At 42.8% G+C, this 21670-nt stretch overlaps 1 protein-coding gene across 4 annotated transcripts in view; it reads left to right on the top strand.

Annotated features, from left to right (window-relative positions):
* The window catches only part of PGM5 (phosphoglucomutase 5), a 184761-nt gene that overhangs the window by 11687 nt on the left and 151404 nt on the right, over positions 1–21670 (top strand). For 2 of the 4 annotated variants that reach the window (XM_045043402.1, XM_011288248.4), the window contains exons 2-4: positions 9037–9199; positions 15755–15901; positions 19834–19959. In XM_045043402.1, coding sequence (XP_044899337.1) covers positions 9037–9199; positions 15755–15901; positions 19834–19959 — 436 coding nt within the window. Of the gene's footprint in view, positions 1–2287; positions 2336–8229; positions 8257–9036; positions 9200–15754; positions 15902–19833; positions 19960–21670 lie in introns of those variants that run through there. The other 2 variants (XM_045043403.1, XM_019815739.2) reach the window with 2 other exon arrangements.

Here is a 21670-nt window from a genome sequence, read left to right on the forward strand (position 1 = left end):
TTTACTGAATTATATATATTTGTTATATATATTGTATATAATTATATACAACATATATAGTATATAATTATATTATATTATATACAACATATATAGTATATAATTATATTATATACAACATATATTATATATAGTATATAATTATATTATATTATATACAATATATATTATATATAATTAATTATATATATTTGCATAGATATATGTAATTATATATAAGTGTATATATAATATATATGTATATATATTACACACTTATATACACACATATAACACATATAACATATCTACACATATATGTTATATACAATGTATATTATATACATATAATATATACATGCACATGCACACATAACACACACATGTACACACATGTTATATATTACATATATACATGTTACGTATGTATACATATACACACATATGTAATATATAACATATATGTTATGTGCATATGTGTATGTATAATATGTATATATAATATACATTATATATAATGTATATATGTGTATATATAGCATATGTGTTATATATATTTGTAATTAGAAAACCATTGTAGGTTAGCAAAACGACAAATTGATTCAATTGCTATGAATTACGGAATTCACACCTAAGAATTAAGAAATGGTACGAGGAAGAGGAAGGAAAGCAAGGGTAGGGCCCTGAGTATTTACTTGGTGTCAGACACTGAGCTGCAGCTTGCTTACATTACCTCCTCTCACCCTCCATCCGTTAGATAATAAAACCAAGAGACAGAAGCACCTTGCCCGAAGCCACATAGCTAGCAGGTGGCGAGGCAGTTTGTATCTCCTTTCTTGTTGGATCCCTAAATCTCAGATCATCTCTGGGCACTCAACTCTGCCTTCTTGACCCAGGTAGATCCAGTGGTTCCTATCCTGGTCTTCATTTGGATTGATCACTTCATAAAACAACAGCAAATAGACCCTTTCTTATTTTATTTTATTTTTTAAACGTTTATTTATTTTTAAGACAGAGAGAGACAGAGCATGAACGGGGGAGGGTCAGAGAGAGGGAGACACAGAATCCGAAACAGGCTCCAGGCTCCGAGCTGTCAGCACAGAGCCCGACACGGGGCTCAAACTCACAGACCGCCAGATCATGACCTGAGCCAAAGTCAGACGCTTAACCGACTGAGCCACCCAGGCGCCCCGACCCTTTCTTATTTTAGTGAGCCAAGTTCTGTACCTTAAGGTGAAGATTTCAGTATTTTCCAAGCACTGAATTACCTAAATACCAGAAGGGACAGAAGTTCTAATTTCACCGCCCCCCTATTGCACCTGAGGAAGGCTAGATGGCCTGGTTCTCAATGAGCTCTTGAGAAATAGAACTTGGCCCAAACTTCTGGATGCCTGCAACCTCTCTGCACCTGTCCGGAAGTTAGGGACTGAATGCGAAATCCATCTCGGTTCGATTCTAGTGGGCTCTCGTCTCCCCTTCCAGCCCCTAAGTGTGTGCATACAGACTTCCAGGGGGACGGGAAGCTGAGGATGGGCTGTTTCTCCCATCTGGTCTCCATGTAACAAAGCCTGTAACTGCATAATTATCCATGTGCAAATGGAGAAGTCCCTTGATGTTTGGATAACCACATCCATGTCTTGAGTTTGTTATTTCTCGAAATTCCGCTTAGCCGGTCTCCTGCTTCCTCATGTACCGCACTGCACAAAGCCTGGCGGCCCTCCCTGGCAGCTGGGGCTGAAAGGCGGAAGGACGCCCTGCCATCATGGCAGCCTGGCTTTGGCCTTTCTTCATGGGTTTTGGTTTTCGTTTAGCCGAGAAGACAGGAAATATGTCTTTGTGCATCTGGCTTTCCATGCAGCCTGGAGATGGCCGTGGCGGTGGCTGTGTGGTCCCGCACAGCACTCGCTCTGTGAACCATCAAGGAAGCTTCTGTTTATTGCTCTTTTTGTGCTCTGATCGCTTTGGGAATTGCAGGGCTGTGACACTGCGAGTGGAGAATATTGAGGAATGTCATGCTTACTTTTTCTTTTCTCGCTTTGGGACTCTTTTTAACAAATGACTTATTTAAGGCTGAAAGGAAATCATCCGGGGGGAGGCATAGTTAAGGGAGTTCGTTCACACATGAAAACAATCCCGGACTCATTAGTGTTACGTGACCGGGGAAAACTCACGTGGCGTCAAAATCCTGCCCCTGCTCTGAGATCCTCGCCTGCGGCTTTCAGCTGCACAGCGCTGCTCTCTAGGACTTTGAGTTAATTAGAAACTGTGAACTCGTGGCTAAATCTAATTTAGGAGAATCGCCGTCAGCGACGATGCTACGCCCATGCAGGGGTGCAGCAGTCCTGCCGCGGTCCAGGTGAGGTTTCAGAGCTGATGGGAGGTACTGACAGCAAGTTAGGAGAACGGACACAGCGAGATGGGTTAAGTACCCGCAGCCGGGAAATGTGGCTAATTGCATGCTGCCCCCTGCTCCGCCCTCTCTGTCCTAAGATTTTAGGAGTCCCGGCTCAGTAGGAACAAGCTCATGCCGTGTCTGTGTCTCTGTGTGTCTGGGAAAGCGTGTGTCTCTCGTTTGTCCGTGTGACAGTGTTCACGTGGCTACCTGGGATCCGTACGTGGGTGCCACCTGTTGCGTGTGTACGTGACCGTGCACTGGGGTCCACTTTGCCCCTCTTTCCAAGCGGGAACAGAAGGACGTGTTCCTCGGTGGCAGGAAAGCCCACCCTGGTCCCCCCTCCTCCAGCCAAAACCAGATCACGTGGAAACTGGAGAAAGCCCCGCGAGGGGGGGGGGGTCAGGAGGGAGCAGCAGAATGCCTTGACGTGGACCCCCCCTCCCTGGGCTGCGGTCTGGGTTTCACTCGGGAATACAAGTCAGATGCTGCCTCAATGCCGTAAACAAAGCCAACGCTGCTTGTGTAAGTCGACTGACTCCTTGCACTGCAACGGTCTGCTACATTGGCCCGGGGGAGATGGGGAACATTTCTAGGGCTTCTGTTGGAAATGGTAGTGAAATGGTAGTTTAAGGGATAACCTGTTGTCTGAAAGCGAATTTGAAGTGTTGGAGGAGGGGGATGCAATTCGGGGGAGGCAGGACTCCCATCTCCATCTTTTAACTTTGAAAGTGAGTGCTCTTTGCTTCAACAACAGGGCTTCCGAAGGCTCTATTTCTTTGATCAATTACTAGCTCTTGAAACCACATTTTCCCCCAATGACGTTTGTCTTGGGATGACTGGTAGAGGCAGAGCTGACGGAAGACGAGGAAACAAACAGCCGCGCAGAGCAGAGGGTGAGGTGAAGAGGAAGGACAGAGATGGCGCGATGCGGCCACCAGCTCGGGAATGCAGGGCGGCCACCAGAAGCTGGTAAAGGCATGGATCAGATTGTCCCCTGAAGCCTTTGGAGGAAGGGGGCCCTGCTGGAGTTCAGACTTCTGGCCTCCAGAACTACGAGAGACTCACTTTGTCTGGTTTATTAAGCCACCACGTTTATGGCAATTGGCTACATCAGAGCCTCAGGAAATGAATATAGATTTTGCGTTTGTTTAGAGATTTTTGGTTTAGTTTCTCACGGCTGCTGTAACTAATTGCCATTAACACGGTGGCTTAAAACAACAGAAATTTCGTCTGTCACAGTTAAGAGGCCAGAAGTCCGAAATCCAGCAGGGCCGTGCTGCCACTGGGGGCTCTAAGGGAGAATCATTCCATGCCCCTTATGGCTTCCGGTGGCTCCCACATTCTTTGGCATTCCTTGGCTTGTGGCCACTTTCCTCTGATCTCTGCCTCTTCCTCTGGATGTATCTTCTCTCCTGTGTCTCTCCTTCAGTGAGAACAAAGTTCCTTCCCCACCTTTATGGAAGTGGTCCAAATGCAATCAACCCGCCACCAGCTGGTTAGCTGATCACCTCGGGAATGATGCCATATTGGGAACTCAGTGTTGGTCTCTGCTCCTGGCAGATCGCACGCCCAGTGGTGGCCGTAGCCAGGTTGGCTTTGGCGAGAGGAAATCTATGTTGCTGAGCCCATGTATAACCTCCCTTCTTGCCACTGTGGCCGCTTTGTTCCTGAGCCCGTCGGTCAATGACACGAGTGGCTGGGGTAAGAAGCTGACCGGTATTCACAGAACAGGTCATCCTACCCACTTGATTTGTAAAGTCACTCCCTGCTCAAGTCACTTTTTAGTGAGCGTTCGCAGGGGATGCAAATATCTTCGTGATTTCCCGTGTCTTACCTTAGAAGCACTGTCACTTACTCTCATGTATCTTCTCCAGCCCTTATCGTGCCTCAGATGCCCCCCAACTAGATTCATATTCAGCGTACAGCCCTACCCCATTTTTATGGTATCGGTGGTTTAATGAGCAGGGCTACCTGGGTAAAATTTCCAGATAATTCGAACTTAATCTTCTGTTAATCAGTGATAACCAGAATGTTAAAGGCTGAATTTTTATTCAAGTATTTTTTTTCTCACATTAACCTTCTTAAACAGAATATATAGTACCTTTTCAAAAAAGAAATCATTGAGATTCATTTCAGATATAAAGTTGGTCTATAATCTTGACTACTTAACAAATGAGTTGTACCTATTTATTTTTGTATTTTTTCCAAGTCCTGGTCACAAGGCATATAGAACTTTACATTGTCGTAATAGCGTAACACTTACTTTGTATTCGGCGTTTTTGATTTAGCATTAAAGCGTTGTCTGTGTTCCTTCTATACCATTTAAGAAAACGTCATTTGTTATAGCAAGTAAGCCTTTTTAACAGTAAACAACTTTTATTGCCTTTAAACACAGTGGAGAGTTATTTCTCACCCCTGTCAGAGGGTTTTGGCTGTTGAGCAAAGACTCTTGGCTTCCATCTTGTGGCTCTGTATCTCCTAGAGCCACGCGTTCACCTGCACGGAGTCTGTGGAAGAGGAACTAGGCACACGAGGTAGATCTGTTTCTCACCATCTTTGGCCCAGAAGGCACAGGCGTTACTTCTGTTCCGTTCTCTTGTTCGTTTATCGTCTGCTGTGAAATTAGTCGTGTGGCCACACTAGATGCAAGGGTGGTCTGGGAAATGTAGCCCCTGGCTGGGGGCTCGAGGGGGGTGCTATTCAATGACACGTCTGTCCTGTGGAAGCGGATCATAATGTTTTGTGGGCTGTGAACCAAGTCTACCACAGCTGCACAACCTTGGTAATTATCCTTTAAAATGGCTGAGGAATATTCTATATGTTGGTGCATCACGCTTTACTTGATAGGTCCTTCATTATTTATTCTCTCTTATTTATAAAGACTGTTTTTAATTTTTCACTTCTAACGAATACCACTGTAAGAATTATCTACGCACACATTCCTCTCCCTGTCCCCCCTTAAAGATTGTTTCTTTACGAGCAATTCTAAAAGGTGGGAGAGACAGAAATTTGCGAACAAAGGTTACAAATGTTTTTCAGAGTCGTGAATCTACAGACTTATTCCTTGAGGGCGGTGACTAGTGTGATTATTGTCCCTGTGTCTTTCCCATCTTGATAAATGACACCATCACCCATTAAGTTATTGAAGGTAGAAATCTGGGAGTGGATTCTTTCCCTCACTGGCCCTTGTGTTCGTTGTTCATTGCTGTGCAAGAAATTATGACACAACTGATGGCCTAAAATGATCACGAATCTTTATTTGGCTCACAGCTAGATAGGTGAGAATTTGACTCACAGCTAGATAGGTTGTTCTCACCTGGGGACTCTCATGAGGTCACAGTCACATACTCCTGGGGTCTTTGTCATATGAAGGTTTGACAGGGACCGGAGGATCCTTTGCAAGATGATCCACTTGCACAGCTGGCTAGTTGCCGCTGGCTGTCAGTTCCTCTCCCTATGGGTGCTTATGCAGGGCTCCTTGCGTGTCTTCATGACACAATGGCTGGTCCCCTGTAGAGTGAGTCAACAATCCAAGAGAGCAAGACGGAAGCGACAGTGTCATGTATGGCCTCACCTTGGAAGCCACACACTCTCAGTTCTTCAGTGTTCTACTCACCACGCGGTTCTGCCCTGTTGGTGTGGGAGGGTCTGCGCAAAGACCCCACTACCAGAAGGCAAGGGTCATTGGGCGCCATCTTGAAGGCTGGGTACCAGAGTTCCAGTCTTCCGTATTTCATTCCAACTACATGTTCTTTTCATTCTCCCTCTTCCAAAATCTCAAATAGAATCTCTTCATTTCATTTCTCCTGCCTCTTGCCTAGTCCAAGACTATCCATACTCAGCTCTGCTGTGATAGCCTTCCATCTGACCTTTCGGCTCATCACTCTAACGCATTCTTCACATAGCAGCCGTTCGTTTTTCCAGTGAATTAATTCAACGTATTAATTGTGTTCGTACTACATAATAGGTTTGTTCTAGAGTGTCAGAATATAGCAGTGAAGAAAACAAAGACCTTAGAGCTTCTATAAAGCAGGGAAATAAATGAATAATAATGGGAAGTATTAGGTGGTAATATACATACTATAGAAGATTAAAACAGGCTAAATGAAAGAGAGGGCAATAGGAAAATTAGGAATGTGTGGGTGCTGTATTATACAGGTCTGTCAAGGGTGCTGTCTCTGATTAGTTGACATTGGGACAGAAACCCCAAAAGATAGAAGGAGGCAGGCATGCAAATATCTGGGTAAGAGAGTTCTAAGCAGAGGGAAGAGCAAAGACAAAGGCCCTGATCATGCTTGATGTGTCTGAGGGACGGTAAACCAGCCAGTACAGCTAGAGCAGAGGAAGGAGGACAGCAGAGGGCATCAGGTGTTGCAGGGCTTACAGAGGACGTTGACACCTTTGGCTTTACTTTGGGTTGGTGCAAAAGTCATTGAAACGTTTTGCTGACATGATACGACTTGCTTTTTAAAAAGGTCGTTTGGACTGCTCGTTCTGTGATCTGTTTATTTTTTTAAAAAATGTTTATTTATTTGTTTTATCCCAAGCAGGCTCCGCATTCAGGCGTGGAGTCCATCGTGGGGCTCCATCTCGTGACTGTGAGATCATGACCTGAGCAAAATCAAGAGTCAGACGCTTAACCCACTGAGCCACCCAGGCGCCCCTCATCCTGTGACCTTTTAAAATGTAAATGATATCAGGTCACTTCCACTGCTTAAAGCCTTCTAGGAATTCCCATTGCACGGCTATTATGATCGTCATGTTTATTGCTATTATTGAAATTGACACCCCACTATTCTCTATCACAGAACCCTGCTGATTTCCTTCCTAATACATATCTGACTAGCAAATATTATTATTAGGCTGTTTTGTTTATGATCTGTCTCCTCCACTTGAAAATATGTACTCTGGGGATGTTGTGGGTCTTTCTATACTAAATCGTCCCAGGACTCTGTTGTTCTTGGAGCTCTTGTGTTTGTTCTTTGCACATTTTGTTCTGTGTCTTCCCTCATTGTCATATTTGGTCGGTGACCTACTTCTAGCAATGCTAGAGTTTGTTCGCAGTTCTATCAAGCTCACAGGTGGTGCCCATGCTGCTGGTCCCTCGAGTAACAAGGGGGTTTGATCACCAAGCTCAACTGAACATTGAAATCACCTGTAGAGCTTTAAAGACTATGAAGCCTTGACCTACTCCTAGATAGGCCAGTATAATTAGTCTGAGATGCCGTCTGAATATTGGTAACTTGAAGGCTTCCTTAGGGATTCTGAATTGTAGTAACATTTGCGAACCACGGGATTAGATGACATTGGTCTCTATTTTAAGACAAAGCATACCGAGTAATACTCTGTAGGGCTATGTGGCTTTCTTTTTTAAAATTCAGCTTAGTAGCTACAGAAAGACTCTGGCCACACCCATGGATGACTTCCAGATCTCTGCCTAGCATGGCCAGATAGTTTCTCCAGTGTCCCAACACACACTGTCAGTGGCAGAAATAAAATTCTTGCCTTCATAAGAGTGGTTGTTCTGAGTGCATTCAAATACACCTGCTGACGACAAGGCTATAGGAAGCCAGGACTCTTCTGTATGAATTTGTGCTGAGGCAGAGAGAAGAAGGGGATGAAGCAGAGAAAACCTCCATTTCTTTTTTCTTGTAATTTCTAGCATGTTCATGTGCAGAGTTTCTAAGCCAGTAACAAACTAAGAACCTCTTGTGTAGAGGAACCTTCATGAAGGTTCTAAGGTTCTAAGAACCTTCATGCTAACCCTTTGGTCATCAGAACTGGAGGGGCACATGTACCCCAATGTTTATAGCAGCTCTTTCAACAATAGCCAAATTATGGAAAGAGCCCAAATGTCCATCAACTGACGAATGGATAAAGAGGTGTGTGTGTGTGTGTGTGTGTGTGTGTGTGTGTATGTGTGTGTATATATATGTAAAATGGAATACTACTTGGCAATGAGAAAGAATGAAATCCTGCCATTTGCAACAATGTGAAGAACTGGAAGGTATTATGCTAAGTGAAATAATTCAGAGAAAGACAGATATCATGTTTTCACTCATATGTGGAACTTGAGAAGCTTAATGGAGGACCATGGGGGAAGAGAAGGGGAAAAAAACAGTTTCAAACAGAGAGGGAAGCAAACCATAAGAGACTCTTGAATGCAGAGAACAAACTAAGCACTGATGGTGGGGGCGGGAGAGGGGAAAGTGGATGATGGGCATTGAGGAGGGCATTTGTTGGGATGAGCACTGGGTGTTGTATGTAAACGATGAACCATGGGAATCTACCCCCCCAAACCAAGAGCACATTGTATACACTGTATGTTAGCTGACTTGACAATAAATTGTATATATATATATATATATATATATATATATATATATATATATATATAAAGTGGATGTTTCAAACTACTAAAAATCAATGGGGCAGGTCCAATTTACAGCTTAATAGTTGGCTGCTACATGTGGGTGCCCCAACTGGTGTTGGAGATACTGGGCAGGAGGCAATGCCAGAGCTCTCCTTTACCCCTTAACCCAAAGCCCACTCTATGCCTTTTGCAAGTGATTGACTGTGTGTTAACAGAGCCTGGGGCACTTCCCATTGAAATGCCTTTGATCCCGTGTAACTGGATTGATTTTTTTCCTTGGCTGATCTAGATTGGACGACTGATTATTGGACAGAATGGCATCTTGTCGACACCTGCTGTTTCCTGCATTATCAGAAAGATCAAGGCCGCCGGTGGAATCATTCTAACAGCCAGCCACTGCCCTGGGGGACCAGCTGGAGAGTTTGGCGTGAAGTTCAATGTTGCCAATGGAGGTATGTAGTTTAGAGGATACCTTAATCTTCACGGTTTCTGTCCTCTTAGGTTATTGTAGTCTTACAATGACTCTCTGATGGTAGGCGAGCAAGGTGGAGAGGAAGTGGCTCAGAAAGTTCCAGTGAGGGATCTGTCTTAGGGTTCTCCAGAGGAACAGAACCAGTAGGCTATAAAGAGATTTATTATAAGGAATTGGCTGGGTTCCCGTTCAACATGGCAACGTAGGAATATCTGGTACTCACCTCCTCCCATGGACACACCGAATCTACCGATATATGGAACGATTTCCTCTGAAAAACAAAAACAAAAACCTAAAAACTAGCACAGCAACCCCTTTTCATAGGGCAAGTGAGAGGGAAACCACTTCGAAGTGGGTTGAAGAGGCTGGGACACAAACCCACCACCGGTGAAATGATCCACCCTCTGGAGAGAACAGAAAACCTAGAGAGTCTCCCCAAGAAAGGGAGGGTTCGTACTCTACACTGGGCACCCCACCTTTTAAGACTGGTACCCGAGAGATGCGCCCCCCCAAAACATCTGGCTTCGAAGACCAACTGGCTCCCGCCCTCAACCTGAGGTCTATGACAAACTGAGGGATGGCTCTTAAAGGGCCTATCCACAGCCACACCTGCCCCGGACCCAGCGAGGGAGTTAGCTCATATGATTATGGAGGCTGAAAAGTCCGGAGACTGTAGACCCAGGAGAGCGATGGCAGAGTTCTAGTCTGAGTCCCAAGGCCTGAAAAACAGCACAACTGATGGTGGAAGTTCCAGTCCGAGACCAGGTTCAGGTTCAAAGGCAGGAGAGAACCACTGTCTCAGCTTGAAGCCAGACAGGGAGAGTGACTTCTCCCTTACTCAGCCTCTTGTTCTGTCCAGGCTCTCAGTGGGCTCTCAGATGAGGCCACCGGTAGTGGGCACTTTACACAGTCTCCTGGATGCTAATCTCTTCTAGAAACCCCCTTACAGACACACCCGGGATAAGGTTTCACCAAATATCTGGGCACTGTGGGGCTCAGTCAGGTTGACATATAAAACTAACCCCACAACGCTTGAGGTGGCCTAATGAGATCTCGAACCTATTTGGTGTTTTGTGCCTCTGCACTTCTTAGCACGGTCAAATGGTTGAATAATTGGTGCTTATCTGATATGGAAGGGGTCTGGATTAAAAAAAGAATTTTTTTAATGTTTATTTATTTTTGAGAGAGACAGAGTGTGAGTGGGGGTGGGGCAGAGAGAAAGGGAGACAGAATCTGGAGCAGGCTCCAGGCTCTGAGCTGTCAGCACAGAGCCCAACGTGGGGCTCGAACCCACAAGTCACGAGATCATGACCTGAGCCAAAGTTGGACGCTCAACCAACTGAGCCACCCATGCACCCCTAGAAGGGCTCTGGAGTTTAAAGTAGGAACTTACTCTAAGTCATTTAGACCATTCCTGTTATTTGGCAGATGAACAAATCAAATCCCCAAGAGGCTCTTACTTGTTCAAGTTCACATGGCTGCTCAAAGCCAGACAGATGAGTTTTTAGCATAACTCATAGACTTCCTCTTTCCTATAGCGTTGACTTTGTCTCACTGAAATGCTTATGATCGTTCCACTTTTTTCTTATATTAACAGAAATTTATAGTTTGGAGGTCTTAGTGGGGTGGTTTATATATATAGGGGTGAATTAGAAGAACAATTTTCATTTTTTTTAATGTTTATTTATTATTGAGAGACAGAGACACAGAGCATGATCAGGGGAGGGGCAGAGAGAGAGGGAGACACAGAATCCAAACCAGGCTCCACGCTCCGAGCTGTCACCACAGAGCCCGACGTGGAGCTCAAACCCACGAACTGTGAGATCAGGACCTGAGCCAAAGTCGGTCGCCTAACCAACTGAGCCACCCAGGTGCCCCGAAACACAATTTTAAACACATATAAAGTTAAGGAGAATAATAAATGGGTAGCTTGTGTCCATTATTTGTTTTTCCATTTTGCGCTTTTTTCCCCCTAATTTTAAGGTAAATTAGAGCATGAAGACATTTTACACCTAGATATTTCTGAATACATCTCTTCAAAAGAAAGACCTATTCCTACATAACTACATTATCAGGCCTAACAAAAATAACACTAATTCCCTAACATCCTCTAAAACCTAATCTATATTGAAATTTTTCCAGTTGCCTCCAAAATGTTATTTATAGCTGTTTCATCCCAGAACAGGATTCATCCCAGAACAGGATTCATCCCAGAACCATGCCTTCCATCTGCTCGTCAAGTCTCTAAATTTTAATCTTGAACCCTGAGTCTGCTATTATAGGTGGGTAGGAGCTGATGTTTAACCAACAGCAGTTACTTTTATGAATCTGAAGGCAATATTTATTATTTCCCCCTCCCTACAGCCATTTGGAACATTATCCAAGCAAAGGAACTTCACTCCCATCAAGTGTTAAAAAAAAAAAAAAAAAAAAAAGACCCGCAAAACACCTTACAAAGTGTCCCGTGATGGGAGAAGCTCTCCTTCATTAAAAATCACACCTAGGGGGCGCCTGGGTGGCGCAGTCGGTTAAGCGTCCGACTTCAGCCAGGTCACGATCTCGCGGTCCGTGAGTTCGAGCCCCGCGTCAGGCTCTGGGCTGATGGCTCGGAGCCTGGAGCCTGTTTCCAATTCTGTGTCTCCCTCTCTCTCTGCCCCTCCCCTGTTCATGCTCTGTCTCTCTCTGTCCCAAAAATAAATAAAAAACATTGAAAAAAAATTAAAAAAAAAATCACACCTAGGACCACATCTAGTCTTGCAACAGGTACTGAGAATTTCAGGAAAAAACAGGCAGTATTCAGGTATTTTATATGCTGTTAACGCAAGAAATCGAATGGGCTCAGAAAATGGGAGTTTGCAGAGAAATACGATATGTAAGTTGCCAAACTAAACAATGGATTTCAAGTAAGCATTTGGAATTTATGTTTGGTTTCATATCTTGTAAGAACACCTCAGCCATCTCGATGACATCTTGTGCGGCATAAAGGGAGAAGATATTATTTAAATACCCATTTTGTAGACTAAATTACAGGAGGAAGTGAGACCTACTCAGCCATAGAGGGAGGGGATTGAGTTTATTATTTAGCCTTTGACTCTATTGAAAGTCCCTCTCTTACACTTAATTCTTCATGTTTCCATGCCTTGGCATCATTAACGAAGCTCACATTCCTGATGGCATAGAGAGATTCAGTTGGTTTCTTCCCACTCAAAGTAGAATGAATTTTACCATAAGTTCTTTTTTGGGAGAAGCATTCACCTGTTTTCATTGTGTGCCATACAGATACATTTTATGGAATTAGTAGGCGCATTCAGGGAAATGGGACGCATCTGGAACTATGTTGTTTTTATTTTATTTTATTTTATTTTATTTTATTTTATTTTATTTTATTTTATTTTATTTTATTTTACTTTACTTTACTTTACTTTACTTTACTTTACTTTACTTTACTTTACTTTACTTTATTTTATCTTATCTTATCTTATTTTATTTTATTTTATCTTATTTTATTTTATCTTATTTTATCTTCTTATTTTATCTTATCTTATTTTGTGTTTATTTATTTATTTTGAGAGACAGAGCATAAGCAGCAGGAAGGGCTGAGAGAGAGAACCCCAAGGAGGCTCCGTGCTCAGTGCAGAGCCCAACGCGGGGCTTGAACTCATGATGGGGAGGGAGATCATGACCTGAGCCGAAATCAAGAGTCTGACGCTTAACTAACTGAACCCCCCAGGCGTCCCTGGAACTATGTTGCTTTTAAAATGGAGTTAGAGCACAGGACCCTTGTGAGCATGTTTTTAAGTATAGGGGAAGATGCTAGAGGGGAAATGGAATCAGTAATAAAAATACTGGATGTTTTTTGAATCTTACAATGTGCCGGGCACCATAGTCCGACCTTTATTTACATGCATTGTCTCCCTTAATCCTCCTAACAGCCCGATGAAGTGACTGAGGAATAAACTGGTTTCAAAAACTTAACGCCATGTCACAGAATCAGTAAGCTGTGGCGCTCAATCAGAGCCTAGATTCGGAGAAGAGGGCAGAACATTTGAATAAGAAGGCAAGGAAATGGGGAAGGAAGCAACTCTGAGGGGTGCAGAATGGAAGTCTGGGGAAATAGTTCCTAGATCTATGCAAAAAGAAAGTAAGAAGAAAGGTTGCCCGCTCAGATCATGGGACAAGGATAAAGAAGGGACTTGGAACATATTTTGTAAAAGGTACCCTGGAAAATTTGTTGAGAATTCGTAGGAAGTTGTGCAGTGAAGCAGCCTCATTCTTAGGGGCAAGCAGTCGGTGTTATTTTGTAACCGCCCCCAGCAATGTGTGGGAGTCTGGGAATGGCAGCAGTGGGGGAAGGTGATGGCAGTGTCCCAGGGTTGGGGAATGGCAGCGTGGGTTTGGCACGGCCTCGGGGGGGCTTGTACTCATTACGGATGTCTGAGCTGCCATCGGACTATTAGGATTCAAAATCCAGCCTCTGTTAATTACCAGTGATGGGACCTTGGTTAAGGGTCTCCCCCCTTCTTCAAATTTCAGTTTCCCCATTTGGAAAATGAGGATAATACGAATTCTTCCTTCATCTGCTTTTTGTGAGTGCCCAATTCCATATAAAGTGTGAAATGCGGTATATGTAAATTTCAGTAAAGGTTGGCTCATGTTATTATGCTGACAAAGGTATGGCTCAAATGGTAGACCAGAGGGTCTTGCCTGGGATAAGAGACCACGGAAACTAGAATGGACCACTAGCCTGTGATTAATCAGGTGATGACGAGCATTAGGATAGGAATGAGCAGGTTCAGCAGAGGTACAGAGTAGGGTGGCTGGCAGATAAGGAATTTATGGGCTGAGGACAACCAGATTTGATATTTTTGAAAGGATTTCAGGCGACAACAATACTTCAGGTATGACTCTGCCAGCCATTGGCTAAAATGAAGAGGAAAAGTCATCGGAGTAGATGACGTCAAGGAACTTGGAAGTTGTCAGCGGCTACAGAGGTTGCTGATGAACTGTGAGGGTAACAATGTGAGTGGCTGACAGACATCATAGAAAACCAACATTCTAGAAGCTGTTTTCCTTTTGGAAACAGGTGTGCTTTGTCATTAAAATTCGGACTGTTTAAAAGTGAGGGACAGAGCTGGCTATTGTATTAGACAGTGTAGCTCTAAGGATTAGGATAGAAAAGAAATTATTTCTAGATTTATCTTCAGTTGAAAGTTACAATATAGTTGGGTAATTCATACACAACCCATCTATTGTCTATCGTTTATATTTTAGATCTCAGTGTACTCATTTGATTGAGTGTACTCATTTGATTTCCCAAACTTGTTGCAAAAAATCTAAAGTGACTTGCATTAAGATGTAAAAATTAAAAAGAAAAGAAAAACAGAAAGAGGATGAATTGTTGATTTTCTATTCATTTAAAGTGTATCACAACCTAATTGTCCTTTTGATCTTGTAAGGAAACGGATCAAATATTTTTTGTTTAAACCTCATTTCATTTATTTAAAAAAGTTTTTTTTAAATGTTTTATTTATTTATTTATTTATTTATTTATTTATTTATTTATTTATTTATTTATTTATTTATTTATTTTTGAAGGAGAGGGAGAGACAGAGCATGAGCAGGGGAGGGGCAGAGAGAGAGGGAGACACAGAATCCGAAGCAGGCTCCAGGCTCCGAGCTGTCAGCACAGAGCCCTGATGCGGGGCTCGAACCCACGAACTGTGAGATCATGACCTGAGCCAAAGTCGGACGCTTAACCGACTGAGCCACCCAGGTGCCCCTATTTAAAAAAGTTTTTAACTTTATTTATTTATTTTGAGAGAGGCAGAGTGAGTGGGGGAGGGGCAGAGAAAGAGGGAGACCGAGAATCCCAAGCACAGGCTGTGCTGCCGGTGCAGAGCCTGATGCGGGGCTCAAACCCACAAAACCATGAGATCGTGACCTGAGCCGAAACCAACAGTCAGAAGTTTAACCGACTGAGCCACCCAGGCACCCTGCTTTAACCTCCTTTTAAGAACTTGGAAGTCACTAGAGAACGTGAGTTGGGGGAAATGGTTGACCCTGGTAAGCTGCCTCAACGAGGCAGCAGACCTGGGAGTAGAAGCCATACTTTCTTTCTCTAGATGCACTTAGGAGGCTGCAGTTTAAATCTGGGATCTCTCACTTGTGTCAAGTGCATATCCCATTGATGTCTCATATCCTGAATAAAGCAGATTACATAACCGGGTCTCCCTAGCAGGTGTGAAACTATTTTTAGGGAAGATGTATCATTACTCAGAAGCGGATTCAGACAAACAAACATGTGGGTTATTAGCCTATGTAGAACAGGTGAGGCTGACCAAATTTCCTCCATCATGGATGAATACAGCATAAGGAATACAGAGGCTAACCGAACTGTGAACTGTTTGTCCACTGTTTGGAGAACAAATGCACCTTTCTTTTGCTTGGCGGTGAAGGAGATGACATTTCTCTGATTGAAACTGCAGACACCTTTTAAAAAATTTCTTTTGGGTGACGTGCTATTTTCACGTGTTAGGTCCTGCCCCAGATGTGGTCTCCGACAAAATCTATCAGATCAGCAAGACAATTGAGGAGTACGCCATATGTCCTGATCTTCGAATCGACCTATCTCGGCTTGGAAGACAAGAATTTGACCTGGAGAACAAATTCAAGCCATTCAGAGGTAATAGATTATATTTTGAAAAAGAATAGCTCCGTGAATGGGGGTGACTCTGTCTTCTGCAGGGGAGGGCACACATTAAAGCGTTTGGATTGTCCATTTGGGGATTGATTTTTGAGAAATAGATGTACCGCGACTGTGGTGCACCGAGAAGTCAGAGCAGCCAAGATCTTCAGAACTGGCAACTTTCGAAAATGACTTTCTAAACCCAAGATCACTTTCAGTAGAGGAAAAATGTCATGGCTGACTCCGTTATAGCGTCCCAAGGATAGTCTGTGAATTGCCAAAACATGTCTTTGCTTTTCTAATCAATTAAGGTGAAGATGCTGGAATGCCTTAAACAGTTGAGGAGAGACTCAACAAGGTAGTGGGGTTCTTAAAATGGCCCATGGAAGGTAGGCATTTCTTTTCCAAGCCAGAACCATGCCATTCAACTTGATTCAATGCACAAGTAGTCACCTATTCTATAGCAAGTACTGTGTTAGGAGATTTTACAAAGGAACTCAGTAAGTACTGAATGGAGTTAGGCAAAGAACAGAATGAAATTGCCCCAAATATCCTATACCGTAGAGTGACTAAAACTTCTGGAGTACTCAGATTATAACCTTTTTAAAAAATTTTTTTTTCAACGTTTATTTATTTTTGGGACAGAGAGAGACAGAGCATGAACGGGGGAGGGGCAGAGAGAGAGGGAGACACAGAATCGGAAACAGGCTCCAGGCTCCGAGCCATCAGCCCAGAGCCCGACGCGGGGCTGGAACTCCCGGACCGCGAGATCGTGACCTGGCTGAAGTCGGATGCTTAACCGACTGCGCCACCCAGGCGCCCCTATAACCTTTAAATTTGTGGGTTAATATTGAACTGTATAATACCATCAATATCATATATACGCATATTATTATCCCCCTCTCTTTTATCTTACTGCTTTTGCCTAGAAGGCATACAATTAGTGATAAAGCCAACTGTTTACTCCTTTAGTGCCCTATAAGCTTGAATACAGTTTGTGTTAAGGTGTTGTCTTTAGTTGACTTAGCTAAAAGGATGAAATGCCTGCTGACAGGCACATGGCATTTGTGGGACAGAGAAAACCTTGAAATGGACTGTTGCGGGGTCACACTGTTAAGCTAACACGACTGCCTTTTTCTTGAAGGATTTTGAGTCCATTGCTTGCTTAGCCAATCGGCAGACATTGACTGAAAGCCACGTGATACTGGAAGCCATGTGCCTCCTTTTGTAAATCTAGCTGGGAGCGTGCACATGCGCACACACATGCGCATGCGATGTCTTGACAACTATCGACAAGAGATGTATTATGTGACACAAAATGATTTAAACATGCTTGCGTACATACATTTGGGAAAACTGATCAAGGAAGTGACTGGGAAAAACCAGGCGTTACCGTCAGGAAGCAGTTGTTATTGATTTATTGATTTTTGGTTCCTTCACGATTTTTATGGTTGTTCCAGAGACCCCCGTGTCTTTGGTGAGCTCAGAGTCAGGCAGTTGCTGCAGCCCCATTGCTAGTGTGCTGAGTTTTCTCAGATGCTCCGGATACCAGGAGGTGGGCAGAAGAATTCCTTGGCTTCCAGGAAGAATTTGGGGATGAGTGTTTGGGATGATCTATGTGCTGTGTTCTTGCTGCTTTAAATGTTGAGCAAGGCTTGAGTTAATTGGAAACACGTTCATTCCTTGGCATTTCCCCTTAAAGGGTCAAGAGCATGAACTACTTGACATGAACTTTCAGTTTTCACTGAATTCTACTTCCTTGTTTTTTACATTTCTGTTTACCATGTGTTATCTGCTGTGAATACCAAGTATATTTAGGCAAGCGGTTCAAGAATTAAAGAACCAGAATGAAACTGCCAAAAATATTCTCGTATCTTATAGAGTGAGTAAGACTTCTAACGTATTTAGGACATAACCTTTTGTTTTATAAATTATTATTTTTTTTATTGTGGTAGAATATACATAACGTCAACTTTTCCATCTTAACCATTTTTAGGTCTACATTTCATATAAATCCTTGATTTATTGAACGATAATTTATTGTACAAATTAATATCCCCCTCATGTCAAAAGATTAGTCATCACTTTATTAATTACTTAGTTTATTGTATAATTAATATCCCCCTCATGTCAAAGGATTACTTAAAAATTTTTTTTAATGTTTTTATTTATTTTTGAGACAGAGACAGAACATGAGCAGGGGAGGGGCAGAGAGAGAGGGAGACACAGAACCCGAAGCAGGCTCCAGGCTCCGAGCTGTCAGCACAGAGCCCGACGCGGGACTCGAACTCACGGAGCATGAGATCATGACCTGAGCTGAAGTCGGACGCTTAACCAACTGAGCCACCCGGGCGCCCCAAAGGGTTACTTTTTAGTGAACACAAACCACTTTGTGTTCATTGAAAACTAATTACAGTATATATGAATGGGCACGCATACTACATTGATTTAAGTGCAAGGAAAAATATTTTTAGATTTGTATTTGACAAGATGATGAGACAGTTTCATATAGAATATTAAAATTCCATCCATTAGGGGTGCCTGGGTGGCTCATTCAGTTGAGCATCTGACTTCGGCTCAGGCCATGATGTCACAGTTTGTGAGTTCGAGCCCCACATTGGGCTTGCTGCTCTCAGCACAGAGCCCACTTCAGATCTTCTGTTCCCCTCTCTCTCTGTCCCTGCCCTGCACGCACTCTCTATCTCTCTCGAAAATAAATAAAACACTAAAAAATATATTTTTAAAAAAAAATTTTTTTTTTCAACGTTTATTTATTTTTGGGACAGAGAGAGAGCATGAATGGGCGAGGGGCAGAGAGAGAGGGAGACACAGAATAGGAAACAGGCTCCAGGCTCTGAGCCATCAGCCCAGAGCCCGACGCGGGGCTCGAACTCACAGACCGCGAGATCGTGACCTGGCTGAAGTCGATGCTTAACTGACTGCGCCACCCAGGCGCCCCTAAAAAATATTTTTAAGTTCTATCCATTAAATGTTATGCCTGGATTTACTGAAAATTATTAAAGACGGATTGATAATATCTTACCAGGTTTAATATTTCAGAATTTGAAAAATTTGAAAGACAACATCCATACATTTCAACATAGGTATGAGTTTAAAAGCAGGGCTTATGGACAAATTTTAGTGCCTAAAGAGTCAAATATTTACTATTCTAGGGAAAGTACTTTCTCGGTATTAATTACATGCTGATGGCCAAGTCTGAAAAATGTAATGTGTTTTGGGTTTTGTGTATCTGTCAAATAACTGGAAAAGACTAGTTTTGGATTCCTGGTCATCAGGTGGTAACAGACATTGAAGAACATTCGTGTTTAACGAGGACTTCTAAGTATCTGGCATTCACCCTGAAATTGGGACTGGACTGGGCACACGAGAGACTTCACACAAACTCAAGAATATATCCTTCGTCACCAATTCCAACCCTGGATCTGGTGGTCACAAAGGCATTTAGAAAATAGGGATCACTGAAGTCACTCCTTGATTTGTTCCAAGCCTGCTGAGTCATTGTTTGGCTAACCCCCACAGGAGAGGAACAGGGTGTGCCCAGGTGCCTCTTAGCATTGAGGTGTGTGCATTTTTTGGGGAGGAGGTGTTAGAAGGATGGTGGGATAAGAGGGCGTAGTTTTTATCCGAACAACTTTATTTTGTGGTTGATTTTTCATGTGCAAAGAAGGACTTATAACTTGTACTATTTATACCCAATAATGGCCTGAAAAGTGTGTAGGATCTTGATTGTGACTTAATTTGTGACTTAGCCTACAAATGGGCACTTGGATTCCCACATGATGTGGGAAGGGTTCTGATGGAACTGTGATCGGAACTTCATGCTTTTAGGGTAGTGATTCTTCTTTTCGTTCCCAAGTATACTTCGTGGGTATGGTCATTGACGTTTCCTTTTGCTTTTCTATCCTTAGTGGAGATAGTGGACCCAGTAGATATCTATCTCAACCTCCTTCGGACCATCTTTGACTTTAATGCCATCAAGAGTTTGCTGACAGGGCCCGGCCAACTGAAGATCCGAGTTGATGCGATGCACGGAGGTAAGTTCGTGGTCTTCTCCCAATTGGTGGCCAAGAAATGTTGAAGAGGCCTCTACCCATGTTGGGTTTCTGAGATTATGAGGAAGATTGGGTTCATGGATATTCACACAATGTGTGTGTGTTCAGATACACTAATTATATCATTTTGGTAAGATTGGCGTCCAGTGTCTACACTATCATAACTCTTAATCCCCATACTCTCCCAGGATCTATATCTTCTCACTTCATGTTCCTGGAGATCTCTGATGTGCTCCCCTCTGCACTGGTTGCTCTCTGAGTTGTTGTTGTCCTTATCATCATTCTAGTAATTCTCTTTACCCCTTTCTCAAGTTGACTCTCCTTATTTACACATCCTTTGTCTTCCATTTTTGTGATTTACCTCCTTGTTTTGGAGGAACAGATTCTTCAGGAGCTGGGAGAGAAACCTGATGGGAGCTGAATGTGTTGAGTCATTGCATATCTGAAAATACCTTTTTTTTTCTTCTTGTTCTCACGGGATATTTATTTGTCTAGATGTAGAAATTTAAGATGGATGTTACTTTCCTTCAGAAGTTTGAGGGCGTTGCTCCATTGCCTTATAGCCAATTGTATTGAATTTGAGAAATCTGATGCTATTCTGATTTTTAATCCAGGTGTGAAATCTTTGCTTTTTCTTCTCTGGAGGCTTTTAGGGTCTTTGGCTTATCATTACTGTTCCTACCCTTTGTACTGATGGGTCTTAATGTGGTACTACTTTCTTCTATTGTGCTGGGTACTTGGGAGATCCTCTTAATCTGGAAACTTGTATCCTTTAATTCTGGAACATTTTCTTAAATTACTTCTTGAGCGATTTCCTCTATTATTTTCTCTTTCCTTTCCTTCCAGAATGGTTATTGTTTAGGTATTAGACCTAAGGGACTGATTGTTTAGTGTTCCTATTCTCTCCTCTACACCTCCCCCGCCACCCCTATTTTCCTTTTCTTTGTTTTGTGCTACTTTCTGGGAGATTTCCTCAACTTGTTTTCTAAGCCCTCCCATTAAGTTTTTCAGTTCCACTATCATATTTCTAATTTCCAAAAACTGTTTTTTTCATTTCCAAATAATCTCTTTTAAAAAATAGTGGGCCTATTCACGTTTCCTGAGTGCCATACTTTTTAAACGTCAGGTTTCCTGATTTATACGTGGTAAAACTGACATCTTTTAGGAATACAGTTTGATGAAGTTTGACAAAAGTAGATAGTCATGTGATGACTATGACAATCAAGATATAGAGAATTTCCCCCACTCTAGAAAATTACCTTGTGGCACTTTGTAATCATACCCCTTATCCTAACCCATAGCTCCTGGAAATCACTCATCTGCTTTTGCCTCTATAATTTTGCCCTTTACAGAAAGCCATGTAAATGGAAGCACAAAATATATACCCCTTTATTTTAGGCTTCTTTCACGCACGTAAAGTTTTGGAGACGGATTCGTGGTGTTGTATATATCAGGAGTGGTTCCTTGTTACCAATGAGTAGGATTCCATTGTATGGATGAACCACAGTTTGTTTATTTATTCACCAGGTGATACGGTTAGGGTTGTTTCTAGGTTTTGGCTTCTACAAAGTTCCTATCAACATTTGTGAACACGTCTTTATGCGTTACTTGATTTCATTTGTCTTAGATCTGAGATTTCTGAGTCATAGGACAAGTGCATATTTCTCTTTATAAGAAACCGCCAAACTGTTAC

Source organism: Felis catus, chromosome D4, assembly GCF_018350175.1.
Source record: "Felis catus isolate Fca126 chromosome D4, F.catus_Fca126_mat1.0, whole genome shotgun sequence".
In the NCBI taxonomy this organism is placed as follows: Eukaryota; Metazoa; Chordata; class Mammalia; order Carnivora; family Felidae; genus Felis; species Felis catus.